The following is a 24771-nucleotide window of genomic DNA, read 5'->3' as shown; positions in this document are numbered from 1 at the left end:
AACAAATAGGTCAAAGGAATTTACTCAGCTGTTAAATACGATTCACACAAGCAGTTTTGCCTGATGTGTCATACTAAGCCCACATTGCTGATTAAAATCCTTGACCTTTCGTTTTCTTCAGTCGACCCCGTACCATCATTCTTGCAGCCAATAGTGAAACAGTAACACAATTACCTCAGCATGCTTTCCATTCGGCTGAGGAGAAGTTCAGTTTAACCAGGCGGATCAGCAGAGCTTCGGCCTGAAGTTTCATGAGCCGCTTAAATGAGTTGTAATCGAGCGATCGCCGAGGCGTGAAATATGATTTCAGCGGCATGAGATGAATAATACAGCGCATTAAACAACGCATCAGGAGAGCGCTGATATGTACATTACATAAACACTTCACTCCTACATCAGGTTTGGAGAGAAGCAGGGTCAGTTCAAAGCTTTAGAGGTTGTAAACCGATCAACCAGCACAATGAGGCCAGTCATGAACACTAAACGCAGAAGCAAAATGTTGAGCTGACTGCAAAACTAATGATTTCATCTCTATTTTAACTCTTTTGGAGGCTTGCCATTGGATTGCTGTTGCGATATGTGCCATCTAATGTGCTAATAAAAGACACCGTTTTTCCTTGAGGCACAAACAACAATGCGCTTTCAGAAATGTACTGTAAAAGAATGCATCGAACCGAGTGTTTTAATATGTTATTGATACTGATTTGAAGACAGAAAAAGGTGTTAAATGTTTAATCATAATGTACAGAAAATGCTGAATCCTATACTGTACAAGGCTGGATAAACAGGGCTATGTGTTATGAGATCAAACTGTAAAATAAAATGCAACTGTAATATGCAACAAAAAGCTGTTTCATTCTGGTACATTGCATTTTGAAGATAATTTCTTGTAACATTTGAGACTTTCAAATATTATATTTTGTTGCTTCCTTCGAATGGACATTGTATCTGTTTATCTGTACATCTTTTTATGAATCTCACGAATTATTAAGGGTGCTTTCACTCCTAGGCTTTTGTTTCAGAACCTGACTCATTTGCCCAATTAGCACGGTTCGTTTGGCATATGTGAAATCAGCAACCGCGCTCGGATCCGCGCCAAATCAATTGGTCCGAGACCGCCTGAATGAGGTGGTCTCAGCTCGATTGAAACGAATTCTGGAGCGGATTGATTGTAGTGAGAAAGCAAACAATCAGAGATATATAGATTTCTAGAATTATGAGTAGGGCGAGATGTCATTCCTACCTGTAAATGTGCGTTTCATGTCTAATACGAAAGTGAAAGCATGCTAAACAATTAATGAGAGATGTTTATTCATTAGGAACATTAACCGAACTGCAGTCTAGCCAAGGGCTATAAATGAGAGAGTCTAACCTGATTTATATCTGGTGACGAAGTCTGTGGGCATCACCATTGAAAATTAAAGTGAAGCTTTTTGCTTATAATGTTTATAATGGTCAACGCCATAAATTAAAATACGGACACAAGGAAGCTGAGCGGGACTCTGCAAAATAAACCATGAAACTCTGACCAATGTAAGCAGAGTTAACTCACACGTGACTTGTTTTAGCTCTTTTTGGTCTGTTTAAAAACTTTGCCGCATGAAAGCGAACAGCACCAAGAACAAAGAGCAACGCTGTAACAATTTTAATCCCTGTTTTAGAACAACTGAATCGATTCACAGGTGTAAAAGCACCCTAAATCTTATTTTACTTCTCATTCTTAGATTTATTAAAACTTCTGCTTTCCTTTTTCAAGTTTTTTTTTTTTTTTTTTTTGGTCATTATAGAACAAATTTACTTTTTTGGGTGGGGAGTTTTTAATTGTTCACAAAAAAAACGATTTGTTGTTATTACTTACTCTTAGACCATCCAAGACATACTACAGCTGACTTTTTAAAGTTGCTTATTAACGAAACAAGTTGAATATTACAGAAATTGTAGCCTTTGGTGACCTTAGGTTATTCATAGGGCCAGACGGAATCTGCGGACATTTTTTGATATTCCAGCACGGAATTTTCGTAAAAATTTGCACATTTATGCGTAATGATTTTGGGAGTATCATAACTAAAACCTTAATATATGAAATAAAAAAGTAATACCTTTTAAACTTGTATTTAATGTTTACAATGCAAATCCAATTAGATCCACTTTATTTGGTAAACAAAGCAAGTCCCTCATATACATAATATATCTACTAAACGACAAAGTAAAATATTACTTTCCAACCTATATTGTAAATAAATCATACAAATATTGTCATATTAGTCAATAATATTACTGAAATTAATAAAAAAAACGAATAAATAAGAATTTACACACATTTACACAAGTCAATAAACAAAAAAAAAGACGTGAAAAAAAAAAACTGCGGAAATCAGCTCGCGCGGATTCTGTGTGGGCCTAGATGTAAGTCAACAGCTGCGCACTTTAAAAGTATAAACAAAATGTATTTAAAAAATGTTCAGGGTATCTCAAATTGTGTTGCAGATACACAGACAACACTGAGGTATTTAAATGTTGAGGGGCAAGCTCATTGGCTGCTGAGATGACATCAACCAATCACCTGTACCATGAGTGGATGATGTTGTCAAAAGCAGACTGGATAGGATCTCTTGTCTATATTTGGTGTGCATGTGTGCGTGTATGTGTTATAATTAGAACCACTTAGAATCTGCATGTGCAGCAATCCCTAGATTTTTTCCCCATCATTGAGTCAATTTATTTACTTGTGTAAACGTATATTCATTCAGATTTTAAATGAATTTTATTAACATTATTGACTACTATTAAAGTGTTCATGTGATTTATTTACAATACAGTTTGTAAAGTAGTATTTTCTGTCTTTTAATAGATATTTTATGATACACTTGCTTTGTTTACCAAATAAGTGGATCTAGATTAATTTGTATTGTAAACATTAAATAAAAGTTAAAAATGTATTATTTTTATTTAATATATTACGTAATATATTTTTCTCAACTCATAAGACAGTGATGTATTGCCAGAAGCTACATGTATTCATTTTGTTTTGCCTTTATATGCTTTTTTAGCCCTCAAAGTGTGTAGCTGTTGAGTTTGTGGACTAGATAGTGTTTTATTGTATTTGGGGCAACTTTATAATTGCCTCTCAATACACTGCAAATTGATTAGTACCTAGTACTATTATCAGGGTCAGTCCAGGAATGAGCGCTGTTTAAACAAAAAGTGATTATGTGGCCAAGAATGTGCATGTAAAAATAAATAAATAAAAAGAAAATATTTAAATATCCACAAACTGAGCCAAGGGACTCATCAGTAGGGTCAGACACAATCTGCGGACAATTTTTGTAATTTCTGCAGAGAATTTTGTAGAAAATCTGTGGTTTATTGCGGAATGAATTTGGAAGTATTATAACTAAAAACCTAATATATGTAATAAAAATAATAACTTTTATTTAATGTCTCATACAATATATCTACTAGACGGAAAGACAGAAAACATTACTTTACAAACTGTATTGTAAATAAATCATATGAACATTTTCATATTAGTCAATAATCTTACTGAAATTAATTTAAAAACTGAATAAAAATACAGTACATTTACACACATTTGCACAAGTAAATAAATAGACTTAATGATGGACTAAAAATCTGTGGATATCTGTGGATTTCTACAGAATTCTGCACGTCTACTCATCAGTGTCCCTCGTGAAAGCAGTAATTCAATTCAGTTGTGCATGAACAAATAATAAAAGCTAGAGCTATGGTTTTACATTTGGCACCTCTCTTCTGTAGTAGTTGTCAATCCTGGTGCCCACGACCCTCCGCTCTGCACATTTTGTATATTTCCTGTACTCCTTCAGAGGTATGTTCAATTTGACTATACTATAAGTGTTCTGCGAAGTGAACATCACAGGATGTTCTGCCATTTTCCAATTTTAACAAAGCAGGTTCAAATCAAAGCGGGATCAGGAGGTAGAGAGAAGTAAACACTATGTAGGGAACATGTCAGTCAGAAAACAGCTTTCTTTTTAACGCGCTGGTTATCTAAATCTGGTGTGTTAAACAAGAGAGACTTGCAAAATGTGCAGAGCAGTGGGTCGTGAGGAAACAGATTTACAACCATCGCTCTAGCTGATAAAGAAATAATACACTTCTGCTTTTCTTCTTCTTCCCATTTTATTAACAGTCATGCATTTTTGAAGCATGAATAATACATCACATTGCAATGTACATTGTCCCATGTGTTTATGGAATCTTTGTAAACAAACACAGATTCTGGAAAATCACTGCAGTGTTAATGAACACTATCAAGCTAGTTTCTTTGTGAAGGGGGATTATATTTACGTACTAGAGCACAAATTGCTGAGTGGTGTTAAAAATAAGAGCGTTGATCTTCTCTGCAGAGGTTAAAACACAACATTACGCAATAATTTGCCTCATTTCACGAGCTGTCTTTTTGCCAGATTGTATTCATACATATTACAAGAAAGAGTTGAGAGTTCCGAGACTTACAGGATGTTTTTATGGTACAATGGCCTTTTAAATGTCAAAGGATAAAGCGAATGCTGATTTCTCAGTTTATGAGCTTTCTTATGTTCTTCTGGAGAAAAAAAAGTCACCTGAGGGTAAGCAAATTAACAGCGAGTTTTCTCTTTTAAGCTTTCATTATGTGGGCGGTCAGGGACAGTATTGATGTTGGCGTGCTTGCTGTCAAAGGGTTTACTGCATGATATGTTGCTATGAGCATGAGCTTCGAAGGTTTAAAAAATGCACCTCATTATGATTATGATATGATGGGTGGGGATTATGGGTTAGGATTATGTCGTTTTAATAGCAACTGAACTCAGGATGTAATCAAAGGTGGATACTTAAAAGATTGCACCTTAAAATATTACTATTGGGATATATTTCAATATAAAATCAATCATATGAATGAAATAGCATAGTTTTATTTGAGTAGTGTCTTTGTGTCTGTAGTTTGCTGTAGTCTTTTGGATGAGAGGTTAGACAAAGCTCCTCATATTCTGAGGTCATTAAAATCCCATGACACTTCTCGTAAAGAGCAGGGGTTTAACTAGGGATGGGTATCATTAGGGTTTTAATGGTATTACGACTTTTATCAATACCACTTATCGGTTCAATACTTTAACGGTGCTTCAGTGTCAACGCTTGACTGAAGGACGGTCTGAAGTTGTGGCTGACGCGATCGTCATAGCAGCGTCAGCCAATGAAATCAAGTCAGCAATAGGCCACTGTCTAGCTAGTGTATTTGCATATAGCTATCTGATTGGCTGAAGCTTCCGACTGCGCTTGAAAAGTTGAGCTAGTCCCAACTTCTGCAGTGAGCAACGCCTCTGAAGCGGCGCCGATGGATCCACAATGCAGTTTGGCAACGCCTGACGTCACCCATTCTAAGTGAATCGGTACTTTTTGTATCGTATACCTATACCAATAATTGTGAAACAGATAAATTTTTTTTCCTGTAAAAGAAAGTACAATGGTTTGAAGGAAAATTATGGTTTTTAACAATCCCTCTGGATATAAATCAACATGTTTGACTTTTCTGGTAGAAGTCAGGATCTTTGTTGGTTTCTTTGCTCCTTGCAGTTAAAAAAATACCCTCTTTAAGTTATGCAGTTAAATGAGATAATGTTTATGAATTTTCATTAACGCATTCACATAAATGAGTTAATAGTGTTTCGGGAGTTTTGGAGCATCTTGCAATGTAAAAATAAGCAGTTTTTTTTTATAATTTCTTAATAAGAGTATAGTTATTATTAGGCTATTCACAGGCTATTTTTGTAAATACGGCTGATGTAAAAGCAGTTGTAATGTTTAAGATTTATTTAGGCTATAATATATTAATATTATACAAATTTAGGTGATTGACTGCTGGCATAATGATGAGATTTAAAGTTACCATTAGCAGCTAGGCAGTCAAAAACTTTTCATTTGTCTTTTGCAACGGGCATTGTCGCTGTCCACTGAGGAAATACAGCACGTTTGACTCACTCCGCAAGCTTATGAGCTGTGTGTGCGCGAGTCTGTGTTACGAGCTACATGTATGTGTGTGCTACTGTAAGTAATGTTTATACAGCAACAATTCTCCAGTACCGATAGCAGAACTGTTAACATCAGAGCTTATCGATACTTCAGTCTTTTTCAATGTAGTACTGATATCGATTAAGTATAAAGTTTTGATACCCATTCCTAGGTGTAGCCCTGGTGTCATTGCCAAATTCCCTCTATCAGTCTTTACCGATCATAGCCTCCCAACCATCCACACCCACCAGAATTGGCTCTATGACTATCTCTCATTATTTTGCTTTAGCAGATTATGTGACAAAAATGGGTGCATTTAATGGACAAACCAGCGGCTCGACCACATTGTAAAACATCTGAAATGTTGTTTAGGTCATTCTAAATTCCTTTATCCAAAGTCTGTCATCAAAGTGGTTTGGTATTAAAACCTTCCAGAATTGTCTTGAGCATCTGAGCTCCCAAAGACCATTTTATGCCTCCAAATGACACAGAACGATGCATTTCGGCTTTCATCAAAGTAATTTGATACACAAGAAAAAAGGCCCACTTTGGCTTCTATAACAGCAAATTCCATATTTCCTGTTGACATTTGGTGGTAGTTTATCAGGAAGCTTATTAGACATGTTTCCATCCAAAGATGTGAACAAAATTGGCACTTCCTATATATATATATATATATATATATATATATATATATATATATATATATATATATATATATATATATATATATATGTATGTATGTATGTATGTATATATATATATATATATATATATATATATATATATATATATATATATATATATATATATATATAAAAAGAAAGCTGCTCTATTAGGAGAAGGCCGTATATAATAACTAACTTGATTCTTAGAACACGTAGAAAAAATGCAATGTTAAGCCAAATAGTCTGGGTTTATGATATAACTTTGGAATCATCTCCATTCGCATTTCTTGGAAGATTTGCGTGTTTCGCTGATGTTTTCTAAAAATGTACGGACCTCATCGTCCACCCAAACATTTTGGTCACTTTCCACCATTTTTGTTTTCACATGATCTGTTGAAGCAAAGTCACATGACTTTTTGATGCGCATGGTGGAATTTATTCAGTAAATGCATTTACACTGTAGTTTATGCACATTTTTTCTATTCGGATAAATTGTTTATCCTACTCAGTTGTGCGCATAATTTTTTTTTTGTGTATTTTCAATATTCATGCACATCTAAGTGTTTCCATCCAGTTTTTTATTATGCTACATTCCAAAATTGCAGAAATATAGGTGAATTGAAACGTAGCTACTGACTCATTGGATGGAATAGGTGCTTTATTCGCAAACGTTTTATGCAGTATTTCAGATTTGAACAAACATCTAAGGGTGCTTTCACAATAGGTTCAATTGCCTGGACTGTACCCAAGTTCGATTTTCCCCCCTTTCTCCCTTCTTGGTTCATTTGTGTTCACATGTCTTTTTTCCTTCTGAACCCCAGTACGCTTGCAACATCGAGCTGCTGCTTTGTTTACGGCCATTGCTAGGTGACGGTCACGAAAGCAAAGCGGCAAAATGGAAAGATGTCCGTACATCATGGTCATACTGCTTTTACTGAAGCTTTTGGTTTTGGACATACAGAAAGCGAGTCGCGTCCATCTGCCGCAAAAAAATATTATAAAAATTCAGAACATCACACAGTGTCTGCTGAAGCTGTTTTTGGAGGAGACTAGCAAAAATTATCCTTCTGTTTTCCCTGGCTCAGTCCCACTTGTCACTAAGGTATGATACATGACACACACACACACAGACACATACACGAACGAACGTTATGAAAACGATAATTTGTTGTACAGTTGGCGGTTCACTTCCGTTATTTGGTACGATTGTATTCACATCAGAAGTGAACCGTACCAAAGTTCGCATGAACCATACCCCAGACCACCTCTTGGTGAACTTCGGTACGGTTCACAAGTGCGCACCCGAATTCAAAAGACATATTCACACTAGCTAAACGTACCGTACTATGACGTCAAACGAACCCGGGTGCGGACCAAAAGTGCTAGTGTGAAGCACCCTAATTCATCTCTTTGAATGGAAACATAGCTAGTGGCAGCTCCAATGGTGTGAGTATAGGGTGCGGCTATTAGTATACAGTGGAAATGGCTATATTTAAGACAACATGCTCTAATTATGCAATATACATTTAAGTTGTAATATGCATTAACAACTGTTGAGGCAAAAATGACTTCCATTTGAACTATATAAAATATATAATATAAAGAATATGTAACTTTTGCCACAAAATCACTATATTTCTAATAATACATGTTGACAGCTGCAAAAATGACTGATTTCAATGGAATTTCTGTTGATATTCAGTGATACTAAAATGACTTTAGTGTTTATTTCACACTAATGAAAACTGTCAAAGAAACCTACTGGCACAAATGATGTTTTTTCACATTGTTCTAATAATACAACACTAAAGCCAACATCATTTTTAGAGATTTTTTTTGCCTTAGTTTCAACATTGCAGTCACATCCATTATCGAAGGCCGCTCAACGGCGAATGCAACACAATCATCAGCCCTCGGCCACGGACTTGGATCATGTCCATTCCTGTCAGCCAAGCTATTGAATGTCACAATCTGACATTTGAGAACGGATCTTCAAGTAAACAAACACGGAACCAAAGATTTGCTCTGAGGTGGGGTGAGGGACAAGAACTACAAGATCTGGTTTCTTGATTTCCTCTGTCGAAATGATAATAAAAATAATAAAATGATGATAACAATCAGCCTAACACAGTGTTCAGTCTTACATAATACCAGCCATTCCCATCCAATTCAATGTAAGAACTTCTGGTAAAAGCAACAAACTTCAATTTAAAATAATAAAAAGAAATAGTTGTACCTGAAAAGGCGTTTGTCCTCGATAGTTCTTCACGTCTTTACTTGCACCGCGGACCAAAAGCACCCTGGCACACTTTTCCTTCAGAAGAAAAGCACAAGATTAACATCATCCAACTCTATCATAAGAAAAACAACAACAAAATTCTGCTGTTTTAATATCTCCAGCAAAAAAAAAAATCATTGACGCTCCCATCCTACCCGGATTCCAAAAGTGACTTGGAGATTAAATCCGAATGCATAAAGGAAGGGTCTCTGCAGTGATGCCTACAGTATGTGCATGTGTGAATGTGTATGTGCGAACTAAAAGCAGAAAGACAGAGAAAGAGCGAGCCTCTCCAGCCCACTATATCCAGCTGGATTCAACAGCCCACCCACGGAAAGCCTCACCACTAAACCAACACACACACAACATAACACACACACATACACACACCTCCATTGCCTTTTCCTCCTACCTTCCTTCTAATACTAGTTTCACAGCTGCTGCCAGTCCTTGTATATGAGGCATAATCACATGTGAGGATGCTGTTTCTGTTGCCTGTGCATTAAAATATCCCTGGCCTGTTTTTGGCACCGCTTGCAGGTTGATATGGTGACGGCGCGGTCGGGGTTTAAAATCGCAATTGAGGGCCGGTTTAATAACAGTTCGGTCCGGGGATGATCATTATAGGACAGCGCTTCAGATATGATCCTCACCGTATCATATGTGAACTTAAGAAGAGCCTCCATGAATCAATACTTGACATTTGTCTACGGCAGGGTCATTTCATTGGGTTCAAAATAAATGTTATTCTTCTAGCTGTACTGTAAGAGGGGGTGAGATAAGTTTACTGGTTTATAACTGCACATTTCATTGGATTGTAAAGCAAAATGAGGATGGAATGGTATATGATAAGCGGTCACACTTTACAGTAAGGTTTATGTATTTACTAAGATGAACTAAGAACGAAAAATGCTTTTACAATATTGATTAATTATACCGCAATATTTACAAAAGCAATATTAAATTCTAAATTTGCGCACATTAACCGCTGACTTATGAATTTATTTTCAATAACTAATGTTAACAAAGATGAATAAATACTGTAATAGATGTATTGTTCATTCTTAGTAAATATAATAACTAACATTAACCTAAAAAGTGTAAAGTGTTACTGGATAATCAGTAGTTTTTATTATTTAGTTCAATGTAAAGAAAAACAGAAAAATTGCAGAAAATTATTATTATTTTTTTTAAATATTTAAGAATGTCTTTATATTTTATTTTATATCATTCAAGTACTTGTCAGGTGCAATTTAATTTTGTGTAATTCTGTCTTTTTTATTATAAATTTTTTGTTGATCTACATAAAAAATGAGCATATCTGTCCATCCTCCCGTTTTTCCCGGTATTCTCTTATATTTTACAATTCTATCCCACTATTATCCTATAAAAGTATTTTCCCGTATTTCTCCCTTATATTTAATCTACCTATGAAGGGTGGCAATAAACATCAAAGAGCCAATTCCCCCCATGCGCAACCCATACCGCTGAACCACCAGGGGACGCCCCTTGCTCTTAAATGTAAATCTGTTCTGTGCTTTCATTTTATTTAGGCATGAAAACACTTTGAAATAAATATATAAATGGCAAAGTTCCCTTCCTTTCCATTACAGGTGCCGTTGCCCCTCTTATGCAGTCCTCAAAACTGTCAGTTCATATAGTGGTTCATATAGTGACTGTCAGACGTGCTACATATTGATAATTAGACAATATGCTTTCCAAAACAGATTCCGTACACGCGATTTGAAGCAGAGCTAAAGTGAACACTTTGGGTGCCTGTTTAAACAGACATATACACATACTACTACTACTACTAATAATAATAATAATAATAATAATAATATTGATAATAATAATAATAATAATAATAATAATAATATTTAAACTGTTGATCTTGGTGGATTTTCTGTTAAAAACAACAAATATTGTCTTAAATGAGCTTAAAAGTTAGAAAAACAGTCAAATTCTTTCGTTATATATCTGTGCAGTTTTAGAGTGACACCTCTGTTGTTTAATGTAATCAGGTGAAAAATATAAATGAAAGATTAATTCGCTACAGTTTAATCAGAGTGTTTAAACTATACAGTGAAGAAAGGGTTAATGAGATTTGATAAATTCATTAAATTTCTTTATAATAACGATTATTTTTAATAGGCTAAACTGTTGAATTTATTTGCAGCTGTTTGTAATGCATGCTATTTATTGTATCCTTTGTAAATAATAATAATATTACTGACTGCTTCAGCTGTTTATTTACAATGATAACACTTCAGATGAACAGGTTTAGAAATGTGGGGAATTTTCTTAGAAAAGGGGCGGTGGGTTGTATGGGGATCGCTTATTTTCACATCCCAATGTAGACAGGTATGAAAATGAAAAATATTTATTGGCACCTACAGAAAAAAAATCAATAATATAAGGTTTGTGTCACGATTGATGGTTGGGGAAAAAAGGGGCGAGGACCCAAGTGCAGCAAGTGGTGCTCGCTGCAGAGCCATTTGAGGAGAGGTGAGCTCCAGAGAGGGGGAGCTTAAGCTTGAGCTCCACCTTTTTTGCACTTCTTCTACGAGTGATGTCACTGGGGGTAGGGTTAGGGGTGGGGTTGGTGTACGCATTAAAACAGCTTACAGGAGGAGGAGCGACAGCTCATGCTCCCCCTCTCTGGAGCTCACCTCTCCTCAAATGGCTCTGCAGCGAGCACCCTCTCAAGTGCAGGGTAAATAAAGTATTTATTTATAATAAAACTAAAATAAAAGGCAAAAACAGCAAAACAAACTACCCCGAGGGGGAAAACATTAACAAAACAAATAAACAAACAAACCAAACTAGACTGGACAGGCTGGCAGGGATCAGGACTGGATCAGACACACGACAAGGTGATGTACAATGACGAACTGGCACAGGACAGCAGAGATGAGGGGATAATAAACTGTAGTAAATTAACACACAAACAGATGAACATAATTAACTAATAATGGATTAACAAAGAGGCTGGGACTAGACAATAGACGGGAGAGTGCATGACACAGAGACAACACAAGCCATGCGCTCACACAAAACAGGACAAGAACATGCAGCCAATGTGAGAACTCATTAACCGCATGTTCATGACAACACAAGCACAACACTGAAGCACACAAAAGCACGTGACCACAATGTAAACAGAGCCACATGCTTTGACAACAGACGCAAGACACGAGCACACGATAGATACACCTTACCGTGCGCTCACACATATGCAAAGCGCATGCTTCATCTCAGCGTCAACCAAAACCGAAAGCAACTAGACGAAGACGCTGAGAATGAAACAGCGGGATGCGCGTCCGAGGCGCGCTCTGCGTACACCCACGACGGCGCGCGCGCACACAGAGACACACACAATGACAGAAACAGGACAAGACAGGGCTAGTGTCCGGAGTCTACCACCAAAACAAGAATTCACAGAACCCTGACAGTTTGACAATTTAGTCAATTTCATTTTTATTTATTTATTTAAGTTTTTATTAGTTTAATTTAAAGCTAAGTTAAACTGAATTAATAAAAATGTGAAATTAGCAACTAGATATAATAAAGATTAACATTTATTTTTATTTTCGATAATTCTGTAGATTCAGAGATAATGCATATTATCTTTAATGGTATATTTTTGCATTTTAGTATCAATCAATTAACTAGAATAACTAGAATCAATTTTATTGAAAAAGTTGTCATTAAAAAAAATAAAAATAAAATAAAATAATAAAATAATAATATAAAAAATAGTAAATCAAAGTCTATGAGGGAGAATATTTCCTTCAATTTAATGTTACAGTATGTGCCTACTCTAAAATTACCACCTCAAAATATTAAACTCATAGGAAGAAACACATATTTCTCATCTCTTAAATCTTATATTTAAGACTACGGCCGAAAATACAAAAAAAAAAATCCAACAACATGAAACTAGTCTACACAACGGCTATGTGATCAATACGTCAATCTCCACAGCAAGAATATGATGTTTTACAGCGAGTGACAGTGAATTGAGCAGACAATGGCTCTGACAGAGCTGACGGAGCAGACTGGATCTCCCACAGCTGAAGCAGAAGGTGATTTTCTGCCTGGCTGCGCTCCGTCCTCGACGTAATGGCCCGTTGTCCATTCATAAACATTAAACACTGCTGCTAATAGTCATGAGCGTAACTGCTGATGCCAGGTCAGTGTGGGGCTTTGTTATGGACTGAGTGGAAGACAATGTGGAATAATGAAGAGTGTAATTAGTGGCATCGGTCACTGGCATGTAGACAAATTAGAGTCATTTCCACCCTGAACGATCACATATGATAAAACAAGAGAAAGATACATTCAGCATATATTTGTAAATGCCAGTTACCTATAAAATATTAATTTATTCATTCATTCATTTTCCTTTGGCTTTGTCCCTTATTTATCAGGAGTCGGAATGAACCGCCAACTATTCTTGCATATGTTTTAAGAAGCCGATGCCTTTCCAGCTGCAGCCCAGTACTGGGAATCACCCATACACTCTCACATCACACACTCATACACTAAGGCCAATTTTGTTTGCCCAATTCACCTATAGCGCATGTGTTTGGACTGTGGGGGAAACCCATGTGAACACGGGGAGAACATACAAATTCCACACAGAAATGTCAACTGGTCTAGCCTGGACTCAAACCAGCAAACTTCTGGCTGTGAGGTGACAGTGCGAACCACTGAGCCATCCCTATTAAGTATGCTAACTATATATAGCTATATACTAAATATTAATGATATTGTGACTCTGGATCACAAAACTAGTGGTCTTTACTTAAAATTCCAATGATTTTTATTAATTTATTTTAAAAGGCCTGAAAACGACACATTTTCCAGGTCAGTATATTGGTTCTATTGTATATATTGTAGATGATCCATTAAACTACACAAAACACAAGTAGTTCTCCTCTAACCTCTGGCTGTAAAACCCTTTCTGTAAACCTAAGTTTTTTTACTACACTTGAGTCTCCAAGAAAGTTTCCCTCTGCACTCAATCTCAGCTCTCTGCCCCCTGCGGCCATCGATTTCTCCCTCCAAGCATTATCGACCGGCCAAGAGAAAACAATGTTTTCTTTAATATTCTCCTATTGACAGTGTGTTTGGTTGTATAACGCCAGTAACCTCTGTTTATTGACTGGTAAGGCAAGACACTGCAGGTGAGTTTGGTAAAAAAAAAAAAAAAAAGAGTTACCTTATAGGCATAATACAGAACTTCCTCCTTTTTCCGAACAATTTTGAATTGCAGTTTTTTAAATGCTATTTAAACACAACTGAGGCATCACTTCATTAAATATGAGCTAATTTGCATACATTTTCAAGCACAAAAAAACGTCAGGATTAAAATTCTTGTTTTTTAGTACATATTAGAGATTTAGAATCACTTTTTATCATTCAAATAAATCAGAAAATACTGCGAACAGAAAGAAACAAATATTTGATGAATTGTAATACACTATAATAAACGTTCGAGGTTACTAAAGTAACCCTTCGTTCCCCGAGGAGGGGAACGGAAGCACTATAAGTGGATTTGATTGTAAAATCCACGCATTGGGAGGTTCGGTTCAGAAGCTACTCGTCTGAAAGAGTATTGAACGGGCCAATTAAGAATGAATTGGCAGCGCAAGCCTGCGCAGGTGAGCGGCATAAGCAATCAACTGAGTATATAAGCTCACCTGGCGCCAGCAGACGCTATCCTTTTTAAGCTGAAGAGACTTTCAACAGCTAAGGGACAGTCATTATGGCGACGGAGTATAGTGCTTCCGTTCCCCTCCTCGGGGAACGAAGGGTTACTTTAGTAACCTCAAACGTTCCCCTTCGGGGGGAACTTCAGCACTATAAGTGGATTTGATTGTAAAATCCACGCATTGGGAGCCCATTGAAAGCGCCATAATGACTGCACCTTACCAACACCCCCGATGAGGAGATAGTCAAGCAAGCGTGACGCACCCACATCATGGGGGGCGCGGTCCTCCAACGTGTCCCTGGCCCTAATTTATCCTACTTCAACAGAAGTTTTACGGATTTATATATATTTTTTGGGAAGTCGTGAGCATCTAGATAATTCTAGGAAAATACGACAGTATGTTGGGAAGCGTGCAATCCCGATAGGGAGGACGCTGCGGAGGCCATCCGTTACCCAAGGGGGGATAGATGGCAGAATTTACATATGGACTAGCCCTAAAAAAGGGGGAGTACGCATAGCAAAAGAGTGGTTAGCGGGGAGGGAAGACACGGGTCCACCCAGGGGGGGGACTTAACCGTGGCGGAATAAGCATATGGGATCGCCTAGTGGGGATCACGCATAGCAGGCACCTTTACCCAAAACGCGGGCTGACCAGCGGGCTGACCAGCGGGCAGACCTACAACGTAGTGGGCCAGCAAGTGACTCCTCCGCTGAGTCAGTGCTGGGGGCCACGGAGGAATCTGCAGGGCTCACCTGACGGGGAACTTTACTGACAGATAAAAAGGCGCACGTATCTCCGTGTTAGGGAAAATGGCGCAGCAAGCGTGTTTCAACACCCTACCGAATTGTTTCCTCAATCACCAAGGGTTACCTAATACCCTTGAGGAAACCGGCTCCACTCGCAGATTGTAAAACCTTGCAAATGTGTTGGGTGTCACCCAGCCCGCAGCTCTACAGATGTTTGTTAGAGGGGCGCCGCGTGCGCGCGCTCGAGAGGATGCGAAGCTCCGAGTGGAGTGCGCACGCGCTCTCGGGGGACGCGGCTCATCTCGGCTCTGATAGTGAAAGAAAGGCATCCACAATCTAGTGGGAACTTATTTTGGTACGGCACTTCCCTGCTGCCGACCGCTATAACAGACGAAGAGCTGCTCAGATGATCTAAACTCTGAGTGCGGTCCGGATAATACGCAAAACGCGAACTGGACAATAAGAAGGGCTGGGTCTGCCTCCTCCGAGGGCAGCGCTTGCAGGCTCACTACCTCGTATTAAAACGGAGTGGTAGGAACCTTGGGCACATATCGCGGGCGGGGTCTCAGGACGTGAGAGAAGCCAGCCCAATTACAGGCACGAGTCACTGACCGAAAAATGCCTCCGGGTCCCCGACCCTCTAATCGATATCAACGCGACCAGCAGAGCTGTCTTCAGGGACAGAAAGATACTGAGTCGAGGATCGAAGGGATCTGACGCGGCTTGTGTAGCGAGGGCGAGATCCTAAGAGGGCATGAGAGGGGGCAGGGTGGATTAATTCGCTTAACGCCCCTGAGGAACCGGATGATGAGGTTATGCGTTCCCACGGTGCTGCCAGCCACCGCGTTATGAGAGCGGAGATGGCAGCCACGTAACCTTGAGTGTGGAGGGCGACAGCCTGCTCTCCAACTTCTCTCGGCGTAAAGAAAGTACAACGCTGATCTGGCAAATTACGGGGGTCTTCTCAGCGAGAGACACACCATTCAGTGAATAGACTCCACGTCAGGGCATAGGCGCGCTCGGGGAGGGGGCTCTAGCCCGAGTGACGGTATTAGCCACCGCAATCGGAGGTTACCTAAGTCTTCCTTGCGTCTAAAAATCTCTTCAAAGATCGGCGAGGGTGCCAGGTGGTGCCCTGTCCCTGAGAGAGTAGGTGCTCTCTCGAAGGGACTGCCAGGGGAGGGCTATCGCGAGGGAGAGCTCTGACATCCAGGTCCGGTTGAGCCAGAGGGGCGCAAATAGCAACCTGTTCCTCGTCCTCCCTGACCTTGCACAGTAACTGCGCGAGCAGGCTCACTGGGGGAAACGCGTATTTGCGCGTGCCCCGAGGCCAGCTGTAAGCCAGTGCATCCGTGCCGAGAGCACTCGGTCAGGGAAAGAACAACTGGCAATGAGCGATCTCGGGGGAAGCAACAGATCGATCTGGGCTTCCCCGAATCGCGCCCATATCAGCTGAACAGACTCGGGGTGGAGTCTCCATTCTCCAGGACGCAAGGCTGCCGTGAGAGCGCATCGGCTGCACGGTTGAGCTTGCCTGAATATGAATGGCGTGCAGCGATTTCAGCCGCGGATGACTCCAGAGGAGCAGACGGCGGGCGAGCTGAGACATGCGGCGAGAGCGCATACCCCCTATACGGCTGATATACGCCACCGCCGCCGTACTGTCCGTCCTGACCAGCACGTGTTGCCGCTCCAGCACCGGAAAAAAAACGGTGGAGAGCGAGGAACACTGCCAACAGCTCCAGGCGATATGCCAATGCAACTGGGTACCTTTCCACAGGTCCGCAGCCGCATGCCCGCAACGCACAGCCCCCCAGCCCGTGTTGGAAGTGTCTGCTGAAACGACAACAAGACTGGACGCCTGTTCTAGAGACACCCAGGCCTGTAGGAACGAGGGGTCGCTCCAAGGGCTGAGGGCGCGGCGACACAGCGCAGTAACAGAGACTCGGTGTGCGCGCGCGTGCCATGCGCGTCTGGGGACTCGATCGTGAAGCCAGTGCTGAAGTGGTCTCATATAGAATAATCCGAGCGGCATGAAGCGGCTGCGGATGCCATATGCCCCAGGAGCCTCTGAAATAGTTTCAGTGGGACCTCTATTTTACTGTCGAGCTCTCTCAGACAGTACAGCATAAGCTGAGCGCGCTCTCCGGAGAGGCGCGCTGCCATGGTGACCGAGTCCAGCTCCAGCCCGAGAGAAGAGATCCTCTGCACGGGGGCGAGTTTGCTCTTTTCTCGGTTGACCTGAAACCCCCACAGGTGGAAGTGCCAGAGCACTTTGTCTCTGTGCATAATCAACTGCTCCGAGAGAGGGCAAAAATCAGCCAGTCGTAAAGAAATTGAGTATGCAGATGCCCGCGAGCCGAAGGGGCACTGAGGCACCCTCCGCGGGCTTGGTGAGGACCCGCGGAGACAGAGAAAGCCCGAAGGGGAGGGCTTTGTATTGCCAAGCTCGACCTTCAAACGCAAACCGCAGAAACTGTCGGTGGCGAGGAAGAGTGGAGACATGGAAATACGCGTCCATCAGGTCTAATGCTGCAGACCAACCCAGAGGACGAACGCACCGGAGGATGCGCTTCTGCGTGAGCATTCTGAACGGCAGCTTGTGCAGGCAGCGGTTCAAAACGCGCAGATCTAGGATTGGCCGTGACCCACCGCTCTTTTTGGGCACGATGAAGCGTGGGCTGTAAAACCCGCTCTCCATCTCGGCTGGAGGGAGCGGCTCGATTGCATCCTTCGCCAGGAATACAGCAATCTCCTCTCGCAAGACAGGGGCGGACAGGGGGCTGACCCTGGTGAATACACACCCGTGACTTGGGGGGCCGTTTCGCGAACTGAATCGCATAGCCGAGTCTGATTGTGCGTATGAGCCACCGCGAAGAGCTGGCCCGCGCTAACCAGGCAGGCAGAGCTCTCGCTAATGGACTCATCGCTACAATCGCTGACGTACCAGCAGTGGGGCAGCGCGGAGTGGGTGTGCTGATCCGGGAAGCTCGCGGGTCCCACGGAAAAGCTGGAGGTGAGATATTTGCTCTCACTCCAAACCCGAGCTCCGGAGGGGAGGCTCGAGGGGTGGGAGAAAGGAGACCGTCCTCCCAGCGCTCGTGAGCCACTGGCGAAACGCACCGAATCTGCAAGCTAGAAAGCATAGCGTCCCAGACTGGCAGATTTCGGGCTGTCACATCTGGGGAAGTGAAAAGTGCCCTTTCATAATGTTTTCATGGCAGTAAAAACTGCCGTTGGAAATGGGGCCCCGCCCTCCAGCGGGGAAAGAGCAAGTTCCCTCTTCTCCAGATGGCCTGTCCCAGGGGCGCTTCGCGGTCCGTTGCCGGACTTAGCGGCGTTCTGGGCAGGGGGGCTGCCTGCTTCCGAGGTGCCCGACGCGCTCGCTTCGCCGGAGGCGTGTGCGGGGGCAGAGCAGCTCTCGTAGGCGGGCGCCTTCGGCGAGGAGCAGGTATGAATGGCACGGCGGGCGGAGCGGGCTACGGACCGCCGATAAGACATCACCCACCAACTGCTCTCTCACCGCCTTGAATTCCTGGGTGAATTCACAGACAGTGTCGCCGAACCTGGCTGGGGATATGGGGAAGTCAAGAAAGAGGACTTTGTCGACTTTGCGCATATCAGCCAGGGGTGGCGCTCCTGGACCACTAATGTGGACATCGTCCTCCCCAACGCACACGCAGCGGACTCAGTAGTCCGAAGAGCTAAGTCGGCGGCGGTGCGAAGCTCGTAAGCCTGGGTTGGACCCACCCTCGTGCAGCTCGGCCAGCGCCTGCGCTTGGTAGCGCTGGTAGGTGGCTATCGCATGCAAGGCGGAAGCAGCCTGGCCCGCAGCTATGTAAGCTCTAGCTCCGAGGGAGGTAGATAACTTACAGGCTTTGGATGGGAGACGAGGCGGACCCCGCCAAGAAGAGGCGCCGCCATCGCGCACTCAACCTGAGGAATCGCCACATACCCCCTGGCTGTTTCACCGTCAAGAGTGGTTAGGGTGGAGGAACACGCAGCACGAGCAGAAAAAAGTGCTTTACAAGACCGCGTGAGCCTACTGTGCACCTCCGGGAAGAAGGGAACGCCCCTCTAGTCGGTCCGGCCGCGGAGCTGGGGGATAAACCATCTCCAACCCACGGCCGAAGCAGCCCGGGAAAGCACGGCTAACATGTCCGTTTCAGGATCCGTAGTGACAGCGCTCACCAGCCCGAAGGGGGCGAGCGGGTCTGGATCATCATCGGACAATGAAAGCCCACCCTCCGATGCCGCGGTGGACATCTGGTCTCCGGTGTCATCGGGCGTAAGGGCTACCATCTGTTAGACGGATAGCTTCCCCCGCCCGAAGCTTGGATGGAGCGCTTAGAGGAGCGGGAGGTCCGCGGGCCCGTGGGCGACGGATTATCTCTCGCTGAAACCCTCAGATCTGCCCGAGTGCCCGCTGCAGAGCAGGGGACAACTGGGGTGGTTCGCCCTTTTGCAAAGGCTAACCGCGATCTTGCGCAACAGTCATGGCATCGCAATGACGACATGAACTGCCCGCGAGCAGCGCATTAACATGCTGGACCCCCAGACATGTAACGCAGTGCCCGCGCCCATCATCCGAGGACAGGAAACCACCGCATCCAGAAACGCACAGTCGGAGCGCCGTCCTGATAAGGACGTGCTGCACGACTGTGTTGCTCTTTCTGTGAAGTTTGCAACTTTATACGCACCGCTCTGGAGGACCGGACCCAAAGAACGCCAGGCAAGGGAGAAACCCAGCTCGACCGTCTGCCACTGCGTGTACACACTCTGGACCGGGAGAATGCTCTCGTTCGCTCAGAATCGCTGGTCACAGCAGGAGGAACCCTCATCGACTCGATCAGAAAGTCTCTGAAGCGAAAAGGATAGCGTCTGCTGGCGCCAGGTGAGCTTATATACTCAGTTGATTGCTTATGCCGCTCACCTGCGCAGGCTTGCGCTGCCAATTCATTCTTAATTGGCCCGTTCAATACTCTTTCAGACGAGTAGCTTCTGAACCGAACCTCCCAATGCGTGGATTTTACAATCAAATCCACTTATAGTGCTGAAGTTCCCCCCGAAGGGGAACATCTGTTAATTAACAGTTTCCATATTTTGTGATTCGCAAGTGTTTTCCATTTATTTAGATTGTGATTTGCATTATGGGACCTTGATCTCTGCAATGTTGGCTTTTAATGTCCAAAAATTTAACTTTTATTGACATTTTAGTCACTTGAATTAATATAATGTATAAGAAATAATATACAGAGAAATAAGTCAGTAAAATAACAAAAAATATATTCTGTTAGTCAATAATATATCATAAGGTTTTGTAGCATAATATACAACACCAACCCAGACAATATATCACTTTAAGCTGTTAAAAATTTTAATAAAAGTCAGCTTTTCAAACTTTTAAAGACTAAAAGTTGTTGGACAAATGATCATGGACCCATGATGCCATTTAGAAGCATAAATAAAAATAAAATACAGAAAACTGTTAATTTACGGATTTACTGGGCCATTTATATGGGTACACCTTAATAAAAAGGGAATGGTTGGTGATATTAACGTCCAGTTTGTGGCACATTAGTATATGTGAGGGTGCTTGTAAATAACTCATGAAAGAATAAAGGTAAAATTAAAACCAAGCAAACCATTGTTTTTCTTATGAAATTCCCAATAAGTTTATTAAGGTGTATCCATATAAATGGCCCACCCTGTATATATATATATATATATATATATATATATATATATATATATATATATATATATATATATATATATATAGATATATATATAGATATATATATATAGATATATTTTATTTTTATTTATTTTTTTTTTTTTACAGTGTAGATTATGTATACATAGTGTAGAATGTGCAAACTTATCCCTGTAAAAACCTTCAGAATACGAATACTGTACAAATAAAACCGCAAGGTTTGGTGTATGTAAGTGAAATTAAGACTTATGTCTCAGTGCAGGAGAAAAAAAACTCATTTTGAGAAAACAGCTCTAAAAATGGATTTTGTAATGAAAATCTACAGACACAAATAGATAAAGAACAACAAAAGGAACACTTAAAAAGTCTTTCTTAGATGTTTCCTCCACATTTCACTAAAAAAAGGCTTAAAATCCCAATGAAAAAAAGTGTTTTTACCTGCAAAGCAATAAAAACAACACAAAATGTGCTTCAAATGAAAAGAACAACTTCAGATCCAGACTTCAGATCATTAAAAGTACAGTATGAGTACATACCTGTTTATAAAGAGCGCAGATATGAAGAGCTGTGTTTCCAGACGCGTTCTCCACATGCATGTCCGCTCCGTAAAACAACAGATGCTCCAGATGCTGGACGTGTCCGTATCGACATGCCTGAAGAAATATATGAGAAACACCATTAGTGTGAGTAAAACGGGGGCTGAAAACTGAAAGAAAGGCCTTAAAAATTTCATGCAGCGGAAGTCCTTTGAAACATAAAAACATCATTAAGCCTTCAGTGCGCTGTCATTTCGGGTTATTCTAGAGTCTTTAAAAGTAAACCACACACTCCGCTTTTGCATTTTCTCAGACGACTGCGATCAAAAAGAAGCTGGAGAAGTGATTTGACTGGCATCTGCAGTCCACCTGTCATAACACTAGATGTCAGTGCGCCGTCACAACAGACGGACTTCTTGATGCGTGTCGTTTTTAAACCAGTCTGATCTCATCACCTGTCCGTTAATTGAACAAAGCTGCTGTCGCAGGAACCTCTGGCTGTTATGACTTCCTTCAGCGATGCAGATTTTACAACTACCATTTTTAGCCTAAAGATAGCTTTTAAAAGGATAGCTCACCTGAAAATGAAAATTCAAGCTTCATCAACTCACTCTGGTGTGAGTACTCTGTGTTTACTCACTCCTTTAATATTGTATTGTATACAGAAGTATTTAAAAAAAACTGAATAAATACTTAAAGTGAATGGATATTTTTAATATAATATGATAGCAGTGGTCCAGCAAACAGTTTTTGATTCACACAATGTTCATTTTATGTTTGTTTTTGGTTAAATTTTAGTTTTAGGTCTGTGTAACGTTCTACTAACGTTAATTTAATATTCTCAGAACGTTCCCCTAATCTAAAGCATATCCTGCTGTACAACATTACCCCAGTGAGCCAGTGTGGTCCAGCTAACAATTGTAGATTACCAGAAAGTTTATATTTTAATAAATTTTAGTTTTTGATTTGTGTACCATCATACTAACGTTAATTTAACAGTCTCAGAACATTCTCAAAACATTACCCTGCTATACAACATTACCTTAGAGAGCCAGCATGATCCAGCCAACAGGTGTAAATTCCCAGAACATTAGTTTTATGTTTGTTTTTGATTAAATTTGAGTTTTTGGTTTGTGTGACATCATACTAACATTAATTTAACAGTTTCAAAACGTTCCTCTAAACTAAAATATATCCTTTACCCTGATTTACAACATTATCGTAAAGAGGAGCCAGTGAGGTTATTTTCTGTTTAATAAAAAGTACAATAAAGTACTGTAAAAACTAAGATCACTCGTGAAACAATGAAAACGTGAAATAACAAATTTAAGTGCATTGTATACTTCTGTATAATATGATGGCAGTGGGAAAATAACAATTTCTGATTCACAGAACATTCACTTTATGGTTGTTTTTGGTTAAATTTTACTTTAAGCTGTATAGAAGTGTCTTAAAAATTTTGAGTCAAATATTATTTACTGTCATCATGGCAAAGATAAAATAAATCAGTTATTAGAAATGAGCTATTAAAATTATTATGTTTAGAAATGCGCTGAAAAAATCCTCTCTCCGTTAAACAGAAATTAATAAAGAGGGGAAAAAATAAACAGGGGGACGAATAATTCAGCAGGGGTAATAATTCTGGCTTCAACTGTATATCTGGTCTATGAACAAACACTAAACCAAAGGCAAATTAACTGTTTATGTGAGTAAACTACATACAAAGCCAATGCAAACGTGCAAATAGACACAAATTATGGCCGGGTGTTGCGGTATAGGTTATACAATTTCCATGTTAATTTCCAAGTAAAAAAAAAAAAACGTCAGGGGAAAAACATCCTGTGAGTAAACTAGAGAGAGTGACTCAGTCATCCGCATTGAGTGTGAAAGACATCATTTCAGTCATGTAATTCTCAAAAAACAGTTTATAGTTATGTAAAGCTAATTAATTGGCACTAAATTAATACATGATTTCCCACTTTTTTGTTTACAAATTGCTGGCTGCAGTCCATGTAATGGCCACCGGTGTCACTTGAAACACATTTCTGAATGTACAGTAGAGCCATTATATATAGTAGCTTGTGCAACAAAAAAAATTGAAAAAGAATGAGATTCTAAAATGACGGCTAACTACTAATAATGTAAAAAGCAACGTCACCTGGTGGATCTCGTGCCAGCCGTTTTCATCATGGCACCCGACGCTGGCATGGGCACGCAGCAGGACCTCACAGCAGCTGGGGTCGCCACCTACTGTCACCGTGTGGTACAGCGGGGTCAAACCCTGCCGGTCTTTATAGTCTGGAGATGCTCCCAAATCTAACATTGTCTGCAGAAAGGAAAAAAAATTATATCATTTTAAAAATCATTCTCAGTTTACCAGAGTTCACACTTTAACCTATATGGCGAAGTACAGCCATAATGGTAATCACTTTCACAATGATGTTTACAAGCTGACGAACAAAATAAAAAGATTGACAGCCAATCAGAATTCACCAATAATGAGCGCAAGCATTTAAAGTGACAGGCGACAAAACTGCAGAGCTTATAATTACAGTTATCTTGACAGTTATCAGTCTTAGAGTGAAGCATTTTTTTAAAGAGGAAGAAATACCAAATAACATCGCAATTATCATTTGAAACGCGGTCGAAGACACTGTATGTATATGTATATATATATATATATATATATATATATATATATATATAATTTTCTTTTTTTTGGACTGAACCCAAACTTTTAATCAATAGTTTATGATTTTTTTGTAATTATATAGAATTAAACTTTTCTACTCTTCATATATACAGTAGGTACTCTACAAAAATAATATAACAACATATAATAGAACAAATTCTAAATATGTTATAGCAAATACGTTGGTTATTTTTGCTCTGGATGACTGAGTAATTCTGTCTAAAATATTATTTTATTATAGAATTTTACCCAACCAAGTAGCTTCATAACCATTTTTGCTTCCTAACAAAATGCAGATTTTTTTCCCCTTCAAAAATGATGAAACGCAGACTCTCCAGTAATAAAAACATGAAATCTATGGCTTTAAGTCTTCAAAATGACACCAACT

At 40.6% G+C, this 24771-nt stretch overlaps 1 protein-coding gene across 2 annotated transcripts in view; it reads right to left on the bottom strand.

Moving 5' to 3' along the window:
• Positions 1-24771, bottom strand: part of shank2b (SH3 and multiple ankyrin repeat domains 2b) — a 237924-nt gene that overhangs the window by 155229 nt on the left and 57924 nt on the right. For both annotated transcript variants that reach the window (XM_087311012.1, NM_001128347.1), the window contains 3 exons: positions 23850-24017; positions 21692-21808; positions 8932-9009 (listed from right to left, as the gene is read on the bottom strand). In XM_087311012.1, coding sequence (XP_087167138.1) covers positions 8932-9009; positions 21692-21808; positions 23850-24017 — 363 coding nt within the window. The remainder of the gene's footprint in view (positions 1-8931; positions 9010-21691; positions 21809-23849; positions 24018-24771) is intronic.

The sequence above is a fragment of the Danio rerio genome, chromosome 25 (assembly GCF_052040795.2).
Source record: "Danio rerio strain M-AB ecotype USA chromosome 25, GRCz13ab, whole genome shotgun sequence".
Classification (NCBI taxonomy): domain Eukaryota; kingdom Metazoa; phylum Chordata; class Actinopteri; order Cypriniformes; family Danionidae; genus Danio; species Danio rerio.
The sequence above is the reverse complement of the archived record's forward strand: the minus strand, read 5'-3'. Positions and strand labels throughout refer to the sequence as shown.